This window comes from Argopecten irradians, chromosome 11, assembly GCF_041381155.1.
Source record: "Argopecten irradians isolate NY chromosome 11, Ai_NY, whole genome shotgun sequence".
Lineage (NCBI taxonomy): Eukaryota > Metazoa > Mollusca > Bivalvia > Pectinida > Pectinidae > Argopecten > Argopecten irradians.
The window spans coordinates 15,747,617-15,769,317 of record NC_091144.1 but is presented as its reverse complement, the minus strand read 5'-3'; the positions used below and the strand labels follow the sequence as shown (position 1 = coordinate 15,769,317).

The window sequence follows — 21,701 nt, the reverse complement described above, 5'->3', positions numbered from 1 at the left end:
TGGTCATTCCTCAAAGGGACATTGACCAACCTGGCCAAGTGGTTAAGATGTCCTAACAAATTTACACTGCATCTTAGTTTCAAGTTCAAATATCATGTGGCACAGTTGTAAGGTACTGACTGCAGACTACTTGGGTAGTTGTTTTTTCTGCGGGTACTTAATTTTTCCCACCTCTTTAATCTGGCACCTGACTGTTAAAAGGGATGTTTTCAAAATCTGGGTAGCAGATTAACAGTTTGCAAAACAAAATTTCTTTCATACCCCGATGGAAATAAAAAATAGTGGCATCAATTTAATGCTTAATTGGATAATAATAAAAACCAAGTTGTAAATCGGAGAAAGGATAAAATGACAAAGTTGCCTCATGTAATCATACAATGGGAGCAGAATTAAGAAAAACCCCGATGCAGATTTATTATGAGGGAAACTACGGTAGCGTGTTTGCATGGTCTGAATAAAGCCAGACTGCATGTTATTAAGTGAGGTTTGGAAAGTGTTATTCATGTTATGTGGTGGTTTGATAAAATCAAATTAATTCTTAATGTTATCAGGAAGGATCTGGCAAATCATGTATACAAGTGATTCTTTATAACCCCTGTCTGTCCAGGGTGTACACTGGCTACCCATGATGTCGCCTTACCAAGTTTAGATTACTATAAACTTTTATAGAGGTAAGGTCATCCGACATCACAAAAATAACGGTAAACCAGAGACAAGGTCATCCAACATCACAAAAATAACAGTTTGGAGTATGTTGACATTGAGATATGAAGGTGCACTAAACAGTTTTTCGAGATATTCAATGATAAAGTTTAAATCTAATTTTCTCCCTTCTATTAACTTTTAATATATATAATTTACCGTTTATGAGGGAGTTGAAATGTATTAATGGTAACACTAGGACGTCCTAAGCAATTTAACTTTACTATGCCAAACAAATATTTTATCACAAATTAATTAATACTGTCTCAGTTGTTTTTCGATCAGTTGTTTTATTCGAAACATACATAATTTAATGATCGATTGTAACCCCTATGTATTTCACTAAAATACCTCAGAAACTGCATAATTTTCCTGGGTTTTTTTTCTGAATATATTACTTTGCCTGCTCTTATTCTGTCTTTGCACATTACAGAGTTATCTCCCTTAAGAGCAGAGATCCTGACTGTGACATCATTATTTTGTGGGCATAAATCAACTAGCTTCTTGTAGCTGCATAATTGACAGAGTATATCTGTATACCAAATTAGTCATCTTAAATAATTTCTCCATGTCTGTATGTAAATCTGTAACAGATTATAATGTGTAAATAAAATGGATTATGGATCATCCATCAGCTAGCTGGTACCTGATCCATCAAACAAAAATGTATAAATTGATATATTTACAATAATTATACAACTAAATTAATGCAAGTCAATAAAACTTGACAAGCCATCAGAAGATTAATCATATATATAGAAAAGAACCAAGTCAAACAAACCTCTCCTACTTTAGATGCAATGAACAAATATTTGTAATAAAAATCCTTGAGGGAGGAATTACCTTCAATTATTCATAATTATGCTTCTAAAAATACTCCAGAGTACAAGCTTTTTTTGGAAATTCTTGTACCATGGCTGTGTAATGAATAATTTGATCTTTAAATCTGTAAAGTAAAAATAATTCAAAGGCTGGCTTGTTTACTTTAAACATAAAGCCATAACTGTAATCCCTAACTTCTTCAAACCTAAAAGAACTGCGGTCCAAAATATGCCTACCATAATCATATTCAGGCTTTTCCAGCTTTATAAGCTTGCTGCAATAGAATTATGAAAACACACCTGGTTGTATATATCTAACTTTTCTCACTGAAAATTTGATTACATATTTACAGTGAAACCTGCCTTAGCGATCACTTCTGAATAAAGACGATCTGCTTAACAGCCACCACTGGATAAAGATTACCTGCTTAGCGACTGCCGACCTGCACCTTTGGATAAAGACCACATGCTTTAAAACAACCTCTGAATAAAGACCACCTATTCAGCAACCACCTCTGAATAAAGACCACCTATTCAGCAACCACCTCTGAATAAAGACCACCTATTCAGCAACCACCTCTGAATAAAGACTGCCTGCTTAGTGACCACCTCTGGCTAAAGACGTCTGCTTGGTGACCATCTGTGGATAAAGACCGCCTGCTTAGTGACCACCTCTGGATAAAGACCATCTGCTTAGTGACCACCTCTGGATAAAGACCATCTGCTTAGTGACCACCTCTGGATAAAGACCATCTGCTTAGTGACCACCTCTGGATAAAGACCATCTGCTTAGTGACCACCTCTGGATAAAGACCGCCTGCTTAGTGACCACCTCTGGATAAAGACCGCCTGCTTAGTGACCACCTCTGGATAAAGACCGCCTGCTTAGTGACCACCTCTGGATAAAGACCGCCTGCTTAGTGACCACCTCTGGATAAAGACCGCTGCTTAGTGACCACCTCTGGATAAAGACCGCCTGCTTAGTGACCTCTGGATAAAGACCGCTGCTTAGTGACCACCTCTGGATAAAGACCGCTGCTAGTGACACTCTGGATAAAGCCCTGCTTAGTGACCACCTCTGGATAAAGACGTGACCCTCTGACCCTGCTTAGTGCACCTTGGTACCACCACCTGGATAAAGACCCTGCTTGTGACCACCTGGATAAAGACCATCTGCTTAGTGACCACCTCTGGATAAAGACCCTGCTTAGTGACCACCTCTGGATAAAGACCCTGCTTGTGACCCCTCTGGAAAGACCTGCTAGGACCCTCTGGATAAAGACCATTGCTTAGTGACCACCTCTGGATAAAGACTTCTAGTGACCACCTCTGATAAAGACCTCTGCTTGTGACCACCTCTGATAAAGACCCTGCTTGGTGACCACCTCTGATAAAGACCTGCTGAGTGACCACCTCTGGATAAAGACCGCCTGCTTAGTGACCACCTCTGGATAAAGACCGCCTGCTTAGTGGACCACCTCTGGATAAAGACCGCCTGTTTGTGACCACCTCTGGATAAAGACCGCCTGTTTAGTGACCACCTCTGGATAAAGACCGCCTGTTTGTGACCACCTCTGGATAAAGACCGCCTGCTTAGTGACCACCTCTGGATAAAGACCATCTGCTTAGTGACCACCTCTGGATAAAGACCATCTGCTTAGTGACCACCTCTGGATAAAGACCATCTGCTTAGTGACCACCTCTGGATAAAGACCATCTGCTTAGTGACCACCTCTGGATAAAGACCATCTGCTTAGTGACCACCTCTGGATAAAGACCGCCTGTTTGTGACCACCTCTGGATAAAGACCGCCTGCTTAGTGACCACCTCTAGATAACAGCCACCTCTGGACAAAGACTACCTACATAACAACCACCTGTGAATAAAGACCATCTGCTTAATAAGGCCACTTTCCTGGGGTCCCAAACAGTCATAATTGATAATATTTGGCCTGTATACATAAAAACCAATTGGCTAAAAAGACAATTATTTTTTGCACCTTGGGTGGCCTTTATACTCGGTAGTCAGGTTTGAACATATAGATATCAAACACTAACGAATAAAATACCTAAATGTCTTACAATAACATGTTAGCTTTAAACAGATCAGTTTATCATTTGCAATCAGAAAACTTGTAATAAAGCATGATTCTATCTTTCAATAGGGAGCAGTTGCTGCATGATGTACCACATGCCAATTTTTTTCTCTGGGTACTCCAGCTTTCCCCAACCTCCTGGCACATCCTTAAATATGGCACCGACTGAACATTCTATCTTGGTCATTAATTAATTGATAAAAAATTAATGATAAAATTATACGTCAGGTCAGAAATGCAGAAAATAAAGCAATAATTAAAAACAATATTCATTAGGAAATCAAAAAGCATAATTTTTGCAGAATAACCACAAGAACAGCCATAGTCAGTTTTGAGGTACAATATTACTATCAGGCAAGTACAGCGTCCCAAGGTGGAAAGGAGATGATGGACACTAAATTGATACTTAAGGTAATCACTCAGGAAAGATCTTGACAATTACTAATAGACAATTCAAATTACAATTAATTATGGCGCCACAAAGATCACACCTTTATATACATAATGTACTTTTACATATATGGCAGGTGCTGTCTTGAATTTTAATCAGGAGGAAGTTTTTGGATGCAAATTAATTACAGTTAATTAACTTTCAGTGTAATGATTACACTCAAGAAAGAGCTCTTTGTTCTAAATGTATGTTGCATCAGCCTAAATGTAGTACAATATAGGTCAGAAGGTCAATGTTATTTTCTGCCATGCACATGTAAAGCTATGAAATGTCAATGTCTCTGCCAGCAACAGAGTTTCATGTGAACCATGAGAGTGAACTCCTGTCTGGCAGCAGCTGCCTTGACTGTTGTGAATTACACATGAGTCGACATGACATACTGTATGCAGTCATTCAGTTCTGAACATGCTATATATCCCCATGGCATATCCCTGGCAGTATATTCTCTATAAAACTTCAAAAATCAATTTGCCATTTTCTAAATTCAGTCGGACATGCTGATGGTTGACAAATGAAAATCAATGAAAACTCCTTGTACTTACTTAACGGTAGCTTCCATATATCCATGGGAATTGGTGATACAAGTTAATGTTTCAAGTACAGACACAGCAACTGATAAAAACCACACTACAACGATATAGCCTAGGTGTGTAGGGATGGTGAAAATTTAAGCATGCATCCTATATAAAGCACACTTTGTAAAATGATTAAATTGATACATACACACCAGAACCTTTTAACCACAGGGGATAGAGAAAATAACACCACAAAGACATAGGAGTTGTCAAGGTTTTGTTTCCTCAAGTCCAACACTAAGTCATAGATCCTACACGACCATCAGCTCCACATCAATGTACATATTGATTTTTCACTGTCTAACTTCCTCTTTTTTGGCCTTATCAGCAATCCTCCTCTTAGTTTACATACAGAGACCCAGTTGGGTGTTGTATATATGTAATCCTATGGAAAACTCTGCATCATTCGAAGCCAAGAGAGTTGTTTGTCCAAAAATAAAATTGCTGCTGATGCAGTAGCAAACCTGAAGTTCAAACAGCTGTTATTAGAAGATGAAAAACGCTCCTTGGACTGCATAAAATTTGCTCCAAATTCCACAGAATCAGCCTGTATAAGAATTTAACTCTAAATCTATAAAGCCTAAATCTGTGAGGTTTAACATCGCCCCACACAACAGCTGTTTTCCATGCTAATCAAACACACAGATGTTTCACTTTACGACATTTTCATGAACCTATTTCTTCAGTGAGTACCTTACAATCTCCAATTTTCTTAGCTCAGAGGCTTAGAATGGATCCCTTTCAGCCTTGACAATCATGCTACCATTATGACTATAACTGAATGTATTTATGAGGGCCTGGAAGCCCATATGTTACTGTGATAGAACTAGCTACCACAATAACTGTTGTACACACACTCTCACAATACCATCCGAGTTCTCACAATATATCCATCACACTCTTTAATAATCCCTGAAATTTGATTCATGGAAAATTCTAATGGTTTTGACCTTCCGGGGTGGAGAAATAATTAATTGTATAGTTTATGTGGTCACTGAAGCAGAACACCAATCGAACCACAAAGGACAACAAATGCTGGTATCTGAGTCTGTAACATGATGGAGCATAGACGGGTCAGATTCAGTATGGGGTCAGCGCTGAGCGTGACAGCCATTTGTGATGGGTAGTTATACCCTTGACCAGTGTTTTCTGACCAGCGAAGCTGTCTGTGGCCCTAAGGGTGTTGATAGATTAGGTCTAGAGGTCAACACCATCTGTCTGATAGCTGACCAGATAGATGAGCCCTTTAACAGTTTGAGCTGTGGCAGGGCCTCAGGACAAATCCCCTTCCAATGAATGAACAATTTTTTGACTCTACTTGATTTCTCTAAACTTGGAGAATCTTAATGAGGTCTACCAGAAATCTGAAGACTTACTAGAAAGGTTACTCGATCTACAAGGACATTTAAAACAGCTAGCACACTGGTCCTATGACACACAGAGGACAATGATAATCACGACAATGACCACATGACATCGAAATAGTAGTCCCAATGGGGACAGACAAAAACAAATATTTTTTTATTTTGTATGAATAAAGGAGTCAAATGATGACAAATATAATCGATGAATCCATACAGTATTTGAATGCCAACTTGATCAGAATCATAATTTTATCTGGACTTCTTTAAAAGGAATATGCTTTTGATTAGTACTGCTACAATGAAACCTAAAACACAGACAAAATTTGTACATTGCTGTATATATTAAAATCGTATGGAATTTTACAGGGTTCCATTTTTTACCATACCTTGTTTGTTAAAGTTACATAGTACCTGTCATCCAAAAACATATGTTCTTCCTGTGCAAGGAGTTCACCGGTCCTAGATCACTTGATCTGTTTACATCCACCTGGCTTTAAAATATTCCAGTCGTTTTTGAACCATTTTATCACACATAGTGACCCTGGGTAGAGTTTGACACCCAAGATAAACAGGTGGAGACTAATCTCTCACCTAGGTGTTGGGGCTCTAGAAAGACACTTATCAGGCTGATCTGAATTAAATAAATGAAAAAATTCTCAATGGATAAAAATGGATTTAAAAATTTGTTTAAACTTGACACGAAAGATAAACAGTTTTACAGTGAGTCGACCCCCAGTTAATGAGGACTTAGTTATACAGGGTGCTGGGCTATGTCCAGGATGTGATTAGACATTATCTCCTGTTTGACTATAGAGAGTTTGACCCCTGATAATACCCTTACCATTCAAGTGCTAGGATTAGCAGTAGATCAACCAGTAGCTCCTACTTCTCTGGACAGTGTCCATCACATTAACCACAAGAAATCAACATTTAAAGACCCCATATATACCACACAGGCTTCCAGGAGGATATTGTCAATGTAGCAAACTCCTTTATATCAAGGCATATAAGATATTGAGGACAATAACTATGTTTCATACAGCATTTGTTCAAAAGTATTATAATATGTTCACCCTTAATATGTATATAACACCAACTATATACAACAGAACAAATAAAAACCAGAGTACCCAGAGAAAAACCACTGTCTTACAGTCAAAGAGGATATTTGAACTCGAAGCTCAGAACCAAGTTTCATCAACATTCCTTAAATTATCAATGAATACCTTTACTTCAATCTCTTCCTAGGAAAGCATTACAGAAGTTAAGGAGAAATCTTGATTAAGTTAAGGAAACATTCCTTAACTTCCATAATGCTTTCCTATGGGAAATCTTAAGTCATGGAATTTCCTTAAAGTTAAAGAATAAGGAATATTCATGAAATGGATCAGGTCGGTTGGTGGGGATCAGGTCGGTTGGTGGGGAGAGGACTTGTGACATTGCAGAAACCAAGAGTGTGGGTTGAGGATGGTGATCTAAACATTTCTATGAAATATTTTATATTAAATCCCTGTCTGGACCTGTCATACTAGTGCTTCCCTTCATATGTTATTCACCTCGTAAGACATTTATCAAATGATATTGTACATGAGTTACCTTTGATGTCAAATATCCAAGACAGAAATAAGCTCCTAAATTATCATATAAAACATTTATAGAAGTTAGTAAATTAATATAAATGATATAGATCAGTAAAAACTAGTAATCATACATACACATTGTCCATCCAGACGGTATTCTCCATTCCCTATATCAAAGTAAATGGCTATTGATTCCAAATCGAGCCATAATCATATGATCCAAAGTAAAATTCACCAATAAGTCGTTCTTTATCATACTCCCACTCACTTATGTTGGTTTAGAATCCTTTTAAATGTCTCATTCCATAGGAATCTCATTAAATGAGTTCATAACACAAAAATACACCGATATTCATTATCATAAAATTGACACCAAGTTAAAACAGAGGTGTTAAAAAATGCCGCGGGTGATATTGTCCTTAAAATCGTAATACACCTGTCGGGGAAAGATAGCACTGATGTATGTGTGATCGTGGTTGAAGTTTCCTATATCTCCAGCGATTACAATGTATGGGGATCTCTCCTACTTGTAAGTGTAACTTTGTTAGTTTTTATGACATCAACTTCCCCAGGTGAATCAAAAGGAAATGAGCACCTATCAATCAGTCTGCGTACCTGTAACGGCCAAACAAGATTTTATACATACTTAGTTATATACCTTGTAGACTGCTACCTTTAATAAGCCAGAATTTCCCAAGCGGATTCTATGAACCATGAAATAGAGCCGACTTTTAATTTTATGGATGTCTGCTTACTTCACTGTATCCGAAATATATATATGACTGCGGAAAGCTACAAAACCCATTGACCCAAACAAATATTGCATTACTCCTGCAGGAGTTACTTGTATATTTTTATTTTTACTTGGATGTCAGATATAAATAAAAGTGTTTTTATTGGAATTCTGTCCTGTTATATTGGTCTGGGTTTTTGTGGCTGTCGCGTGATCCGCCCTTACATCCGTTGCAATGTCATAACAGATGAGATAACAACAATGACACCAAGCTGCTAACTTTTATCACAAAACGTACTTTCATGAAAAATTCTCCGTGGGCCCAATAGAAATGTCATCTATAGTTATGAATGCTGCTGTATAAATTTCCCTAAAATCCTGTCAAAATTGGAATATAATTTAACCATATTAAATCTTTCACAGTAAAAGCAAAATATTCTGTAAATTGCTACTGTGGCTCTACACTGAAGAATAAAGAATATCAAGTTCCATCAATTACACTATAGAAAGATCACGGTAAAGTTTTATTTATCAGCCCAACTAAAATACTGGTCACACTAAACATTTAATGACTAGGATATGACTGCGGACTGATGAGGGGTGAAATGTAATGGTCTCCAAACTTTTATAGTAATTGTCAACAGCAGATTATCTAGACAGGTGAAAATGTCTGATGTTGTTACGGTCCAGACACCTGGGAACCGTTGGACAGGCCAGATAGAGTGGCATACAAGAAAATATGGGGAACTGACCCAGCTAGTGTAATTCCCATTGTAGTATTGTCAAATGTTGTTGGTTGAGGAAGTAAAGTGCTAGTGGGACTAGACTGGGTTGATCAAGAGCATCCGGCTATAGTGTTTGGAGGTTCTGAGTTCAAACCCCAGTCTGGCTGTTACATTTTTTCCTTTCCTGTCATAAACCGGTGGTATGTATAAGGGTCATATGACATGTCTTCGAGGGCCAAGACTTCAAAAAAGTAGGGGTGTGTATAAGCAGGCCTGGACTGTGTCAATCATCGAAGACTATGCAGGTAGCTCAATCGGTAGAGTGCATCAGGCTAGTGTTCGGAGGTCTCGAGTCTGAGTCCTTGTCTGGCTGTTACTTATGAATACTTGTTAAACCCAAAATCTAATCTAAAAATTGGTGTAGAATAATCCAGGTACATGTAAATTCATCACTAGCATATCTAAAAGAGTCAATTCTTTGTTTGTTGTTTCTTCATGCTTTTTTTAACATTCTATTAACAGCTATGCAGGTTCATGACAAGACATGCCAAGTTTATGAAGTGGAAGGAAGCTGGGGTACACACAGAAAACTTACTGACCTATGGTCATTTTGTGGCCATCTAGGATTCAAACTTGAAACCCAGAGTTGGAGAGCTCTATGTAGTTACCACTAATTACCACTCCTGAGATTTCAGTCAACTTTGATCAATCATAAGATGAGCTGAAGTATGAAAACTACTCCCTCAAGAATTGCGCTAAATGGATATGATTTAGGTACCCATACATGTTTTGACGGACTTTTTAAAATTGCACAAAAAAAATTCAAATCTTTTGCTATGCTTATACAAAAATGTTGTTCTTAATTAAACACAGAATTTAGTTAACAATATTCTGAAAAATAAATCCAAGGTTTAGTTATGTCGGATATAAATGAAAACTTATAACATGACTTGTTTCTATGAAACTAACAAAATTCTAAATCTTACATCCTCTCATTCAGCAAAGAATCCACTTTCACTTACAAAACCTGCATTGGAAAATGCAACCTCAGGCAATATATCACACAATCTTTAGAAATCTGAAATAGCACTGTGAAATTTAACAAATACCCTTTAAACTGACAATGATCTACCTTTAATGACATGTTGGAATTCCGGGGTGGCAGTTTATATGTGGCTTTTGTTAGAAATTAACCGACAGGCTCCAGTGTCTACAATACAACCAAGTCTGCATTTGAGGGCTACAATTATCCATAATTGATATTTACAACACCTCATTTAATTCAATTTGTATATCATATTTTTTTTCAATAATTTAATAGACATCAATACTTATATACAGGGCTGGTCTTAAACTTATAAAAGAATATAATTTTACATCAAACTTTTATGTATTTGAAAATAAAATTGAGCAAATGAAGACTTTCTACTGAATAAACATTCTGGCTTATAAATATGGAACCTGACTTTATAATGACTACATATATATTTAATGACTGCTTCTTAAGAACATCAATTAAATGTTATTAATTTATAACATTTTGTTTTACCTGGCTAAACACTTTTACGGTCTGAAAACCTTTAGGTCATTAAATCCTACACCAAAACAAACCTACATACTAAACTTGATTTGCTAGAAGTAACCATGAAAAATATCAATATTTGAGTCAATCTAGATACCGGTAATGTGTACAACAGGTTACATTTACCTTTTGATCTTTCTTGTACCTTCTAGTTTCGTTGATCAATAAGAACTCAGAAAATATCATTTTACATTTTTAATGCACAAATGATTTTGATACTTTTTAGTTGTTGCTTTTATTATTTATTTTATTCTTTTTTTTTGTATTTATTATTGATTCTAATTAATCCAAATGTCAAAATGTGTATTGAGAAATGCTAGGTAATATATCAAATCCTTGTAAAATGGTTTGTATATAAGCATTGTTGTTACGATCATCTGTAAATAATAGGATTTCTACACCCCATTAATAAGTAAAACTAAACGTGAATTTAGACAATGAGAAAAAATAAAGCTTCTAATGTACTAACTGTAACGTACGTCACATGAAAGATTGATATATGGAGTAGTTAATTGTGTTTTAGATGCAAACAAAAACTGGAGAGCTGAAACCTCGCTGTTTGTGGTCAGTTTTCAACAGTAATCAACCCATCGGTCAATGCCTGGCAATGAAAGCCAAGCTAACAGGTGATGTATACCCCTTGTAAATTGTTTTACAAACTCGTTAAGGTGTGTCATACATTTTTAATGTCCTTACTGTTCATATGACAAATCCTCGACATATAAATTTCACAAAAACTATATATCTTATGTATTGGTCATACTTTGGTATAGAATTGACTATCAGTCGATCTTCCCACTTATGAACACCAGTCGGTCAATGCCATTTTTATTGGATTTGAGAGAAATTAATACACTCTTGTCATTTTGGCCGGAAAAAACTTATCAATTCCTATTCGGATGAGCACTCTTTATGTGTCCGAATATCAGAGACACTTCAGACAGTTTCTAAATACCCCTCAGGTGTTTTTCAACCTTGTGTTATCAAAGTTGACATCTTACATAGTTTCGGTCACTGACCCATACAAATGACCAAAGATTTAGGCAGTAATCAACAGACCATAAAACAGATAATAAAGATGACAGCATTAAGGCCAAATGTCCACAAACTGGTATAGATACCAGGTATCTGTGAAACACAGAATGTCCCTCTTAAAGTAAAGAAATTCCAAATTGTGGTCAACATTTATATGATTATCGTGATAGTATATATAAAATCTCCAGAATTACCTCCCCTTTCTCTATCAACCTTTGGTGGTCACCTAAGGCTTTGGAGTTAATCATTGTCACAATGGTAATTTTCTTTGGAAAAATTGACCTTTTTTCAGGGGAAAAATCAGCAAAAGTTTCATATGCTGTATTCAACCCAATAAATGCCCATGTCCCTATAAGCTCCCCTCCCCCTTTTTGTGGCCTCAATTTCAATTGCCCAAGCATTAAATAAAGAACAAAACTACACAAAACTGTATAGATTTGCAATAATTTTGTCTAAATAGCACCTTTTTGATTTTTTCAATTTTTTAAACGCCCTGGGCGCTTATTGGGTCAAATACGGTACATGTCTAAGGGTTTTCTCCCTTTATTTTAGTCTGAATGACAGGCGCGATTCTGATTATAATTCAAATTCTGATGCCATGTATTTAAAATGCACCAAAACACTGAGACACAAGAATCAAGAAAGAAGAAACAAGATAGCTTAAATATTATATCACAGATATTTACTTAAATTAATAGACCTGGTTAAAAACAAGCACCTGCCCATCACACAGGTGCTTGACTGATATCAATCCTGACTACTCGTGTAATGTTTTAATCCTAAATGTCTAAAGGAATCCTTGAAAATTTTAATGAAATTTATTTTAGACAATATACATGAACATGTACATGGAGTTCATATAAATCCTGTATTTCATTCCTAGACATCAAGTTAAAGAGCTAGATACACAGTCTGTATAAGGCCAATTCATCTTGATCCTATACAAGTGGCTGTCAAGTATTTGATGAAAATCACCCAAAGCCTACTTAAGTTTTATGAGGACTGGCGGTTCTAAAGATTCAAGATTTCTCAGCTACAGACAATTTTCTCACCCTAAAGGATTCATGTTTGATGTTCTGGTCAATTTTCATATAATTTTCTACCATGTTCAACTTGTCAATAATTGTTTTGATAATTCTTTTCCTGCTCAAACGACAGCAGTTTGTACATAAAATATGGTACATTAATTTTCACTACCCTAAACAGAATCAATCTCTTTGCCAGAAATTTAATACATTGCAATCAAATTTCATTTACAAATAAAACTGCAGTTAAATATGCCATGAACTTTTAATCAAATCCCACAAACTTGTCTGGATCTGTCAAGTTACGCAAATTTTAAATATAGAAGGCTGAAAATGTCAGACATGTTTGTGAGCTCATCAAAATATCAAAGATGTTTATAACTCCTATTATAATGACATTCTTGTATTTTATAAAATAATAATTGACATTTTACTGAAGAATGGCTTCAACTTCAGATATGTTACTCAAACCATGGTATAATATACTGCATGGATGGTGATTTTTTATGTAATCCCTTGAAGAAAGCAATATTGTGAATACAGACACCATTAAGTAACTAAAAGGGATGCATCCAGCTAAAGCAGGTCCTGCACAATTATCTGTACCTCAATGTATTTTCCTTTGTTCATGCAGACTATATCTACATGCTGTAGAAATGTAATTAGCCAGCCACAGAGTATATATATATATATGGTGATAGTGTTTAGGCCTTCACTAAGACTGCATATACCAAAAGTTGTCAGTAATATATACAAATCACTAATACTGTATCAAAGTTGCTGATATTCATGGAACTGTGAATACAATGGAGAGAATAACTAGTATACTAGAAGAGTGATAGTAATACCAATGCTTGAAATTGATAGATTCAGAAAAAAATTCGCCCACAGGCCTGCATAAAGGTATCAGAGAGGAGGCCGCAAAATTGTCCCCTTAAATTCAACAACTTTACAGTATAATTATCATAAAAAAATCAATAATTGTACTTTTTAAGGCTCCCTATCACAAATACATTTATATTTTAAAATTGTTTTATACCCATGACATCATGTACTTCTAAAGTACATTAAAACTGCTTTACATACCAAACCCATTGAAATCTGAACAATAACAGGAAGTGAATCGGTTACACAACAATAAAACCAAACAATTAAAGACTGTTTACATTGAGTCTTAAAATGAACGCTCATCTATCACTGTATATGTAATGCATTGTTAGATTTAGAAACATTCATAACACTTAATATTATGATCAAATTATTTATAATTGTGAAATAATTTTACTTTAATTTAAACCTAATAAGGATATTAAAAATAGCTCACTTAAGGGCAGATAACTACACAAATATTTATCTACCTTCAATCAAATCAATAAAAAAAAGTTTCAGTTACTATCTAATTACGATTTGTCAGCGTTAGAGGGTGAGGTGACCTCTAAAGGTCACACCCGTAACACTGTCCGATAGGGTTTCCAAGTGATTGCATTGCCATTCTATGATAATGGCCTTCATCAGGTGCAAACAGGTTGAGTGACAGAGATCTAAGGGTCGCAGTGACACAGGTAGACACAGGTATTCTTTGTACTCCACACATATATACCACCACAGCACCCAAAGGTGTTCAACTTTGTAATTGTTTTTTCAACATCCATGACAAGAATATCCAAGACATTTGATTTAATACCGCCAAGACAGTTACCCTATATGACCTACAGATCAAAATGACTTGAACCAAATCAACCTTATGGGAGATTCCATGACAGAGTTTTAGGGACGATCAGGGTAACTATATAGGTTACTATGATTGATGAGTTGTGATATCACAGATAATTAACTTTCTCGTTCAATTATGAATGCCTTCATAACATATCGTTTTTTTATGAATGACACAGAGGTATATCAGAACAGAACTGTTTGCTATGGAAAGCAAAATTTCCCTTTCAGCTTGACAATCAATAAATATATTCATGAACACCTGTTTCAAGATTTCATTAATGTTCTATTGCTGTCAGCAGAATAATTCCCTTTGTAAGAAAAAATACTGCCTTAATAGTGTAAAACTGGATATCTGGAAAGTGAAATGGAAATCAAAAACCTGACACCACTATAGGAGCAATTTTCTATGCATAAATGCACTTTTATCATAAAAGATATACAGAAAAGAAACCCTACTCCAAAATTGCCAGGAGGGGAATATTTTTTACATTAAGTTATAAAAAGATATTGATGTTGTGTTGATGCATGGGTATATTCAAGTGCAATTTCATTAGGTGGACTACTAAATCACTTTTGAAAGTACAATATTTCTCAAATAGAACTATAGAAATTCACCTAGGAGCTAATTATAAACTTAATTGTATTTTTCAAATCCATTTTTTGAGCTTAGAGAAGATTTTGAAATTCATAATATCAATCTATTGATATGTTTAACGTTTCTATGGGTATGCTATGCTATGTACTACTTACTGTAGCATGTCCTCAACTTAAAATCAATCTAATGGGATGTCCATAGAACAGCTAGCAGGCACCAATACATTATTCATATACCACTGCTACTCCAATACACTTGAAGCCATTTCCTTAAAAGCAAAACGCTTGTCAGTAGGCATGTTTTAAAACATGTTGGGGCAGTTACACTGTGGCTATTTATCAACACATCTGTACTACAGAATGCAGCAGCTACTTCTGAAACTCGTCAACCTTATAATACATGTCAACATTTCCAGCCAATATCAATATCTGAGATCGGAAATTAGTTTTTGCATTTTATAGTTTAATCCCATTCAATTTGCAGTTTTATGGTGAAACAAGGAAATTGATGGCAATCAATTTGTTTTAAATATTCCATTTTTTCATTTAGCCTATAGTTCGGATCCTTAGCCAATCTGAACACATTGAAAACTACAAAGACCTGAGGCATACAAAAGCACTTGGCATTAATTAAACTGTCAAATTCCCAATCTGTCGTTTATAGCTCTACACAAGTGATTTGGAATTTATCTCTTCAGGCCTCTAAAACACCAATAAACAGAACTTAAATACATTATCAACATCCCCCTTTTGTAAATTACCTCCAACTCTAATTATCGCTGAAGGTCAGAGCAAGGTCAATCAGCCAATAGCCTGACACAGTGATCCATTGTTTATAGCCTGTATGTATATAGCCTAGTACATGAGAGTCAGTATTGCCACATAATGTATCAAATGAGACACCTTATAAATGTATAATAATTATAAAAAACAACATAATTGCAAGACCAAATCTCATCAGATCAAAGCTATTTGGTTCAATCATATACAATTGCAGAAGGAAAAACATATAAACGTTTGTCACTCATTGATTAATTTTGTCACATGATTTCCCTTACAAAACTATAAATTAGCTTTAAACTGTGACTCATTTCTGACTAAATACAGAATCTTATTTTTGCTCTATTTCATTGTATTAATTTCCTTTTCCGGAGCATATCCTCAATAAATTCCGTAAAAGGTATTGAGAGCTCCCTACTAAGGATGTGTGCCCTTATAAGGCCATTTAAGGTCCATGGCCTTACAAGACAAGATAAAGGTAATTATGTTATACAGTTTGCCTTTATAGATTCTTACAAAAATCAGAAAGTAGATATGTATGACATATAGAACCACAAGCCAGTAACACTAGCCAGATGCTCTACCTTAAGCTACCTGAATACAGATGATAAACCAACTCCTATTCAGCAACACTTATTGAGGCTCTTTCCTCAGTGACACACCTAGTTACATTCCCTTGCAAAGGGACAGGTATATTCCCATTGCTTCAAACTAAAGGCGGCATATGTTCAACAATATGGTAACAGGAGAGGAGAAAATGTAGTGGCTATAGACAACTAGAACTGGGTTCAAACTTGTGACTCCAAACACATGAGCTTATAATGAGCTACCTGGTCACCATTGATCAACCCAGTCCAATTCCACTACACATCAAATACTGCATTTGCAAATTACAGTCTGCCTGCAAATTGTCTTCATAATGCCCTACCTTCCCGTGTTCTTTGGGAGAATATGAGAAATGACCAATTTAATACTTCAATGTTACGTAGCCAAATACAGAGAGTCAGAGATAATTGAGGATTTTCTGTACCTATTCCTCTAATGAGTCAGAATAAGGAAGCAATTAGTTGGAAAGAAGTAATCAAACACATAAGGGACTAATTAGCAACTATCACTATCATGGCACTAACTGTTATAGGCCTGCACTGCGGAAGATCACTGACCCGCTTGTACGATACTAGGCTGCTACTTATACGTGTCAATACATGAAATATTCATCTGCGAAAAGTAAGTCACATCCTCTGAAACATCAAATATTTACTCCAGAAACTACCAGTAACAACACGATTTTAATATCTGTCTATGTAGATCGTTATTAGCTGTTATGATCAATTTTCATTAGATGTTCAGTCATCTGTTTATCAAATTCATGGGTTATAATAGTCAACGCAAGTAGGCCAATATATATATATGCTTTTACAGATCAGCCAATTTTTAAAATCATTTATTGATGATAAAAATTCTTGAATAACAAGCATAATTATTCCAAAACATTATATTGAGACATATATTACTTGGTACTGAGTTCATATTTGCCAATAGAAATTGAACAATGACTTTCCTGTAAGGACTTGTCTAATGCACACATAATATTCTCCTTTTATCTATAAACATCTCTCTTGACATTAGCTATTATTGTGATCAGCCCAGCGTTAAGACACGACCAACCAAGCAAAGTGAAAAGATACACAGCCTTATCTTTGTACTTAATTAACAAATACACTGAAGTGAAAATGGTGAACTAACAACTGTAACATTATGATATGATAATGTGGCCTTGTTATTGATTTTATAATTCTATGAAACATACCATGTGACATTTGTGACCAAATAAGATAGATTGTAGTTCTAGATCTACAAGACTGTGTAAACGGAGTAAGCCCTTCTGGCTTTTATCACAAATATTACTATAGATTCAGAAAATTAATAAATTATTCTGAAGGGATGAAGAGAAAGTATTCCACAGATATTTGTAATGGCACCTGCAACTCTCCATCTCATATTGGTTCCACAGGCAGATCATGCATTGCTCAAACATGCTTAGAAATTCAGCAATGTGACAAATGCAAAACAATAGCGTGCATGGAAACTAATTTTCCAGCGATAGCATAAAAAATTTATTTTTAGTATATTTTTTAATTCAGCCCAAGGAAACATGTCAATGGAACTTGTTCAATAGGTTATTGCAGTGCATGGAAATAATGTTCTATTTTTAGTAACAGTGATTGACATTTAATATTTTTTGGAATCAAAAGCAATTCCAAGCAAATAGGTTTTCCTAAAAAGTGATGTGCATTAGGTTTGAATTTGATTGGTTCAATAGGGTTTGAGGTATATTGCACAAAAACAAATATCTAACATTGACCTTGACCTTTCCCCTTTGGAAATGAAAGCAATCCAACACAATGGATGACACACTAAAAACAAACAAAGGAAAATTACATAAAAAAACTCAGATTGATTACAATTATAATCAAAAGTCTTCTGGACATATTCCAAAACTTTTTCACACTACATAATTCAGTGAATCTATAAGCATCATCTTAATGTCAGCCAAACCATGTCTAAGCATACCACTGTGTTTTGTAAAACATGGTCTCTATTAATCACTGGTAAAGAAAGATTGAAAAAATAAAATGGTATTAATGATGCTAAAGAACTGAATGCTTTATCTTGTTGCACTGAACACAAGTTTCTAACAACATGAAACATCAATCTTTCTGATTCTTCTAAATGATGAGTTCATCGTTCATCTTTACAAGGATGGCTTGTGATGTTTTTAAAATCCTTAAACCCATCAAAGGCCTTTTCCATCATCAAACAATGTTGTTACTGGTATATGTAATTCTATGGTATTTCTTTCTGTTTTGTGATAAATTAGATAGAACGGTATATAGCTTAACTTGCATCATAAGGGTCTTAAATTAGTCTTAAAAACTTGACAGCAGCTGGCAGACGAGTATGTAGGTATAAGCTTTATACCGTATTTATTGAACAACACACCATGTATAATGGATATATATCTGCTTATAAATTACACAACCAAACCAAAATCCAATGGTCAAGACTCCCAACCTTTCCCATCCAAACGACCCCACCCTTAAAGCTTTTATAACAATATTGAGATAACTCTAATATTATTTAAAATATTTTTGTCAAATTTCCAAAATTTGTTGCATTTTTCTTCAGAAAATAATGCTTTTTATTTGCTACCCTTCTGAAAACTTCAACACATAATTGTAGAATGAATACTTTTATCTTGATAAAATGGTACCATATAGAAATATTCATTTATATGGCTATACTCAAACAAATCCTTGGCAAAGGTCTACGATTCTTAATAGACAACATGAGAAAGGAACTGGTCAGTGCTGCTGTGCTGGTTCACTTTTTTATCTTTGATAATCCACTGGAACTAATAGATGGCTATAGGCCTTACATTTATAATACAGAGTGATAATCACCTGTCACTGCAGTACTGTAAGAATTAAGGTAAAGGGCCTCAAGTTAACTAGACTTTAGCTTTGACTTTCATCAAAGTTTGCTTCATCATGTTAAGATCACTTAAAAAACACATTCTACTGTAATTCTCAGTTGAAGTCATGTAATGTTGATACTTAAAACCCTTATACATGCTATTGTTGTTTTTATCTTGTCATAAACCTGGATACCTTAAGAAAACCGCAGACATCAACCCATGTCTAAGAACAATATGGTGGAATGCTAACTATGCCCAAAAAAATGATAAAACTTGGATTTTTTCCAATTCTTCATAAATACATGTTAAATGTTGAAATATCAGTACCTATATTAAGGTATAGATGTCAGAATTTGTCTTTTAAATTCCCAGCCTATAAATAAATCTGATGACATGTATACATCCCCTCCCTAACATTTGATAACATTTTAGATCATATGGCAGGGTCGGGAAGCTGGAATATAGGCCTTGAGAATGTTTTACCCACCAGAGATTAGGAAAACTCTGCATGTGGCTTCTGGTCCAAGAAACACAACACCATTTCCTGGACCTAATAAATCTGTGTGGGGTCTCTATTCACCAGATTAATGTGAATGTGTTTCTGGATACAGTACTTTCTTTTCCTAGTTTACACTTCCCAAAGATCTTGGTAAACAGAAGTATTAACCAACAAAAATAATCTTACCCAAATGCCATAGACTACATGCAATATTAAAAAGTTGAAATTGGGCTAAACTGGGCTACAAGTTAAGACTTAAAATAGAAATTAAAATTAGAAATTCAAATGACCTGACATGAAGAAAATATCCAACTTATTTTTTCTGACTCATGCATGTAGACGTACATGTTGTATATGTACATTTCCGTATATTGTAGCTTACATGTAAAAAAAACCTTGATAGCATTTAATCATATCATCTGTTGTTTAAAAGTGTTAAAAGCAGTAAGTTAGAAAGTTAAGGCTTAAGACGTTTTACTAGAATACAGTTACTTACCAAGAGAGCTGCCAGAATTTTTAACTTCTGCTTTATAAAACATACATGCAGGCGAACCGGCACTAATTACTATTCCAATGATATTGGTTCTGATCACAACACAAGAGTTTAACACGAGGTATAGCTAGCTGACAAAATCCCCAACATCCAGTAGAAACCGTCTGCTACCTCTCGTTTCAATATCACACACAGCAAGCACATGAGCCGACCCAATACATTACCAACCTTTCCTCCCCTCCAATATAATGGAGCTATACCGTGACCTTAAATCACCCACGTTTCTCTGTATGCTGTTAGCCAATCAATTTTGTTTCCGCTGGACGGGTTTATTTTGTAGAGAGGGTGGTGCTTCTGTGTATTGAGGAATGTAAATACGAGACAGATGCACTAACACGGAAAAAGGAGGGGGTCGCCCACAGCATGGCTAGTCCCGGAGGGAGTTATAGGGAGGGGATAGGGGCTGTATAGTCTAGTCATATTATATTAGGCCTTGTAATCTGATAATACTGACTAGAGTCAACTAGAGATAGCTCCTGAAATTATGATTAATGTACACTCATTAAATCTTCACATTTTTTCATTGAACTGTCAGGATGCTATTTCCTTCTGTCAAGCAATTCTTGGTTTGTATTCTCTATTATGTATATTGGTTTGTATTCTCTATTATGTATATCATGGTGAATTTTGGACACGCTGAATAATAGTATTCAAAACTATGCAAGTGAACACATTCGTTATCAAATGAGGCCTATGACCTACTATACCCCATGTTTTATGATATAGGCCTACCCTTAGGAGATTGGCGTGGAATTCTGCTGGACTATATTTCATTGACAGATTATCGAATTCCTGTGATGTACATGCAAGTGATTTTTGTATTTTGTACCTATACCAGATTTAAATATAATTATATAAATCTCTGCCTATACTAAGGCAGCATTGGTACTAGTAAAGCGTTGATCATGATAATATTTTGTATTCAATTCAGGTAGATTATAAATGTCAAATGTCATTATATTGGGGGTATATTTTATTCTCATTGTATTTTTGTTTTTGTTGGTTTTTTTTAGCTAAGACTAAACATTATAACTACGCATGGATGGCAGATTTGGCTTACTTCTGTGTTTCGCAGTCTAGCCACAACATTGTTTAATGAAATATGAAATACAGCATTTGATAAGGACATATGTCATTGCTCACGATATTTGTGTGCTTTGATGGAGAAAATCTCCAAACATTCTTGGTAAGTGGAGTGTGCAATATTTTTTTTTTATTTTTAAATTTTTCAGTTGATTAAGCTTATGAAGGACCACCCATTAATTTTCAATGATGTCAGACTTTCTTGTAGTGGCACCTACACCGTTGAAAAATGCATTACTGTGAAACAGATATGTTTTCTTTAGCTATACTTTCAGTGAAATTGAATTCTTTTTCAACTTTTATTGTAAAG

At 35.2% G+C, this 21,701-nt stretch overlaps 1 protein-coding gene across 3 annotated transcripts in view; it reads right to left on the bottom strand.

The window, feature by feature from the left end:
- LOC138334849 (leucine zipper putative tumor suppressor 2 homolog) overlaps positions 1 to 21,701 on the bottom strand; it is an 84,442-nt gene that overhangs the window by 45,400 nt on the left and 17,341 nt on the right. The window contains exons 1-2 of one of the 3 annotated variants that reach the window (XM_069283621.1): positions 20,252 to 20,461; positions 7,724 to 8,203 (exon numbers count right to left, since the gene is read on the bottom strand). The exons of 1 other annotated variant lie outside the window; for it this stretch is intronic. In XM_069283621.1, the coding sequence (XP_069139722.1) occupies positions 7,724 to 7,752 (29 nt within the window). In that variant the 5' untranslated portion in view covers positions 7,753 to 8,203; positions 20,252 to 20,461. Of the gene's footprint in view, positions 1 to 7,723; positions 8,204 to 20,251; positions 20,462 to 21,701 lie in introns of those variants that run through there. One more of the 3 variants, XM_069283622.1, reaches the window with a different exon arrangement.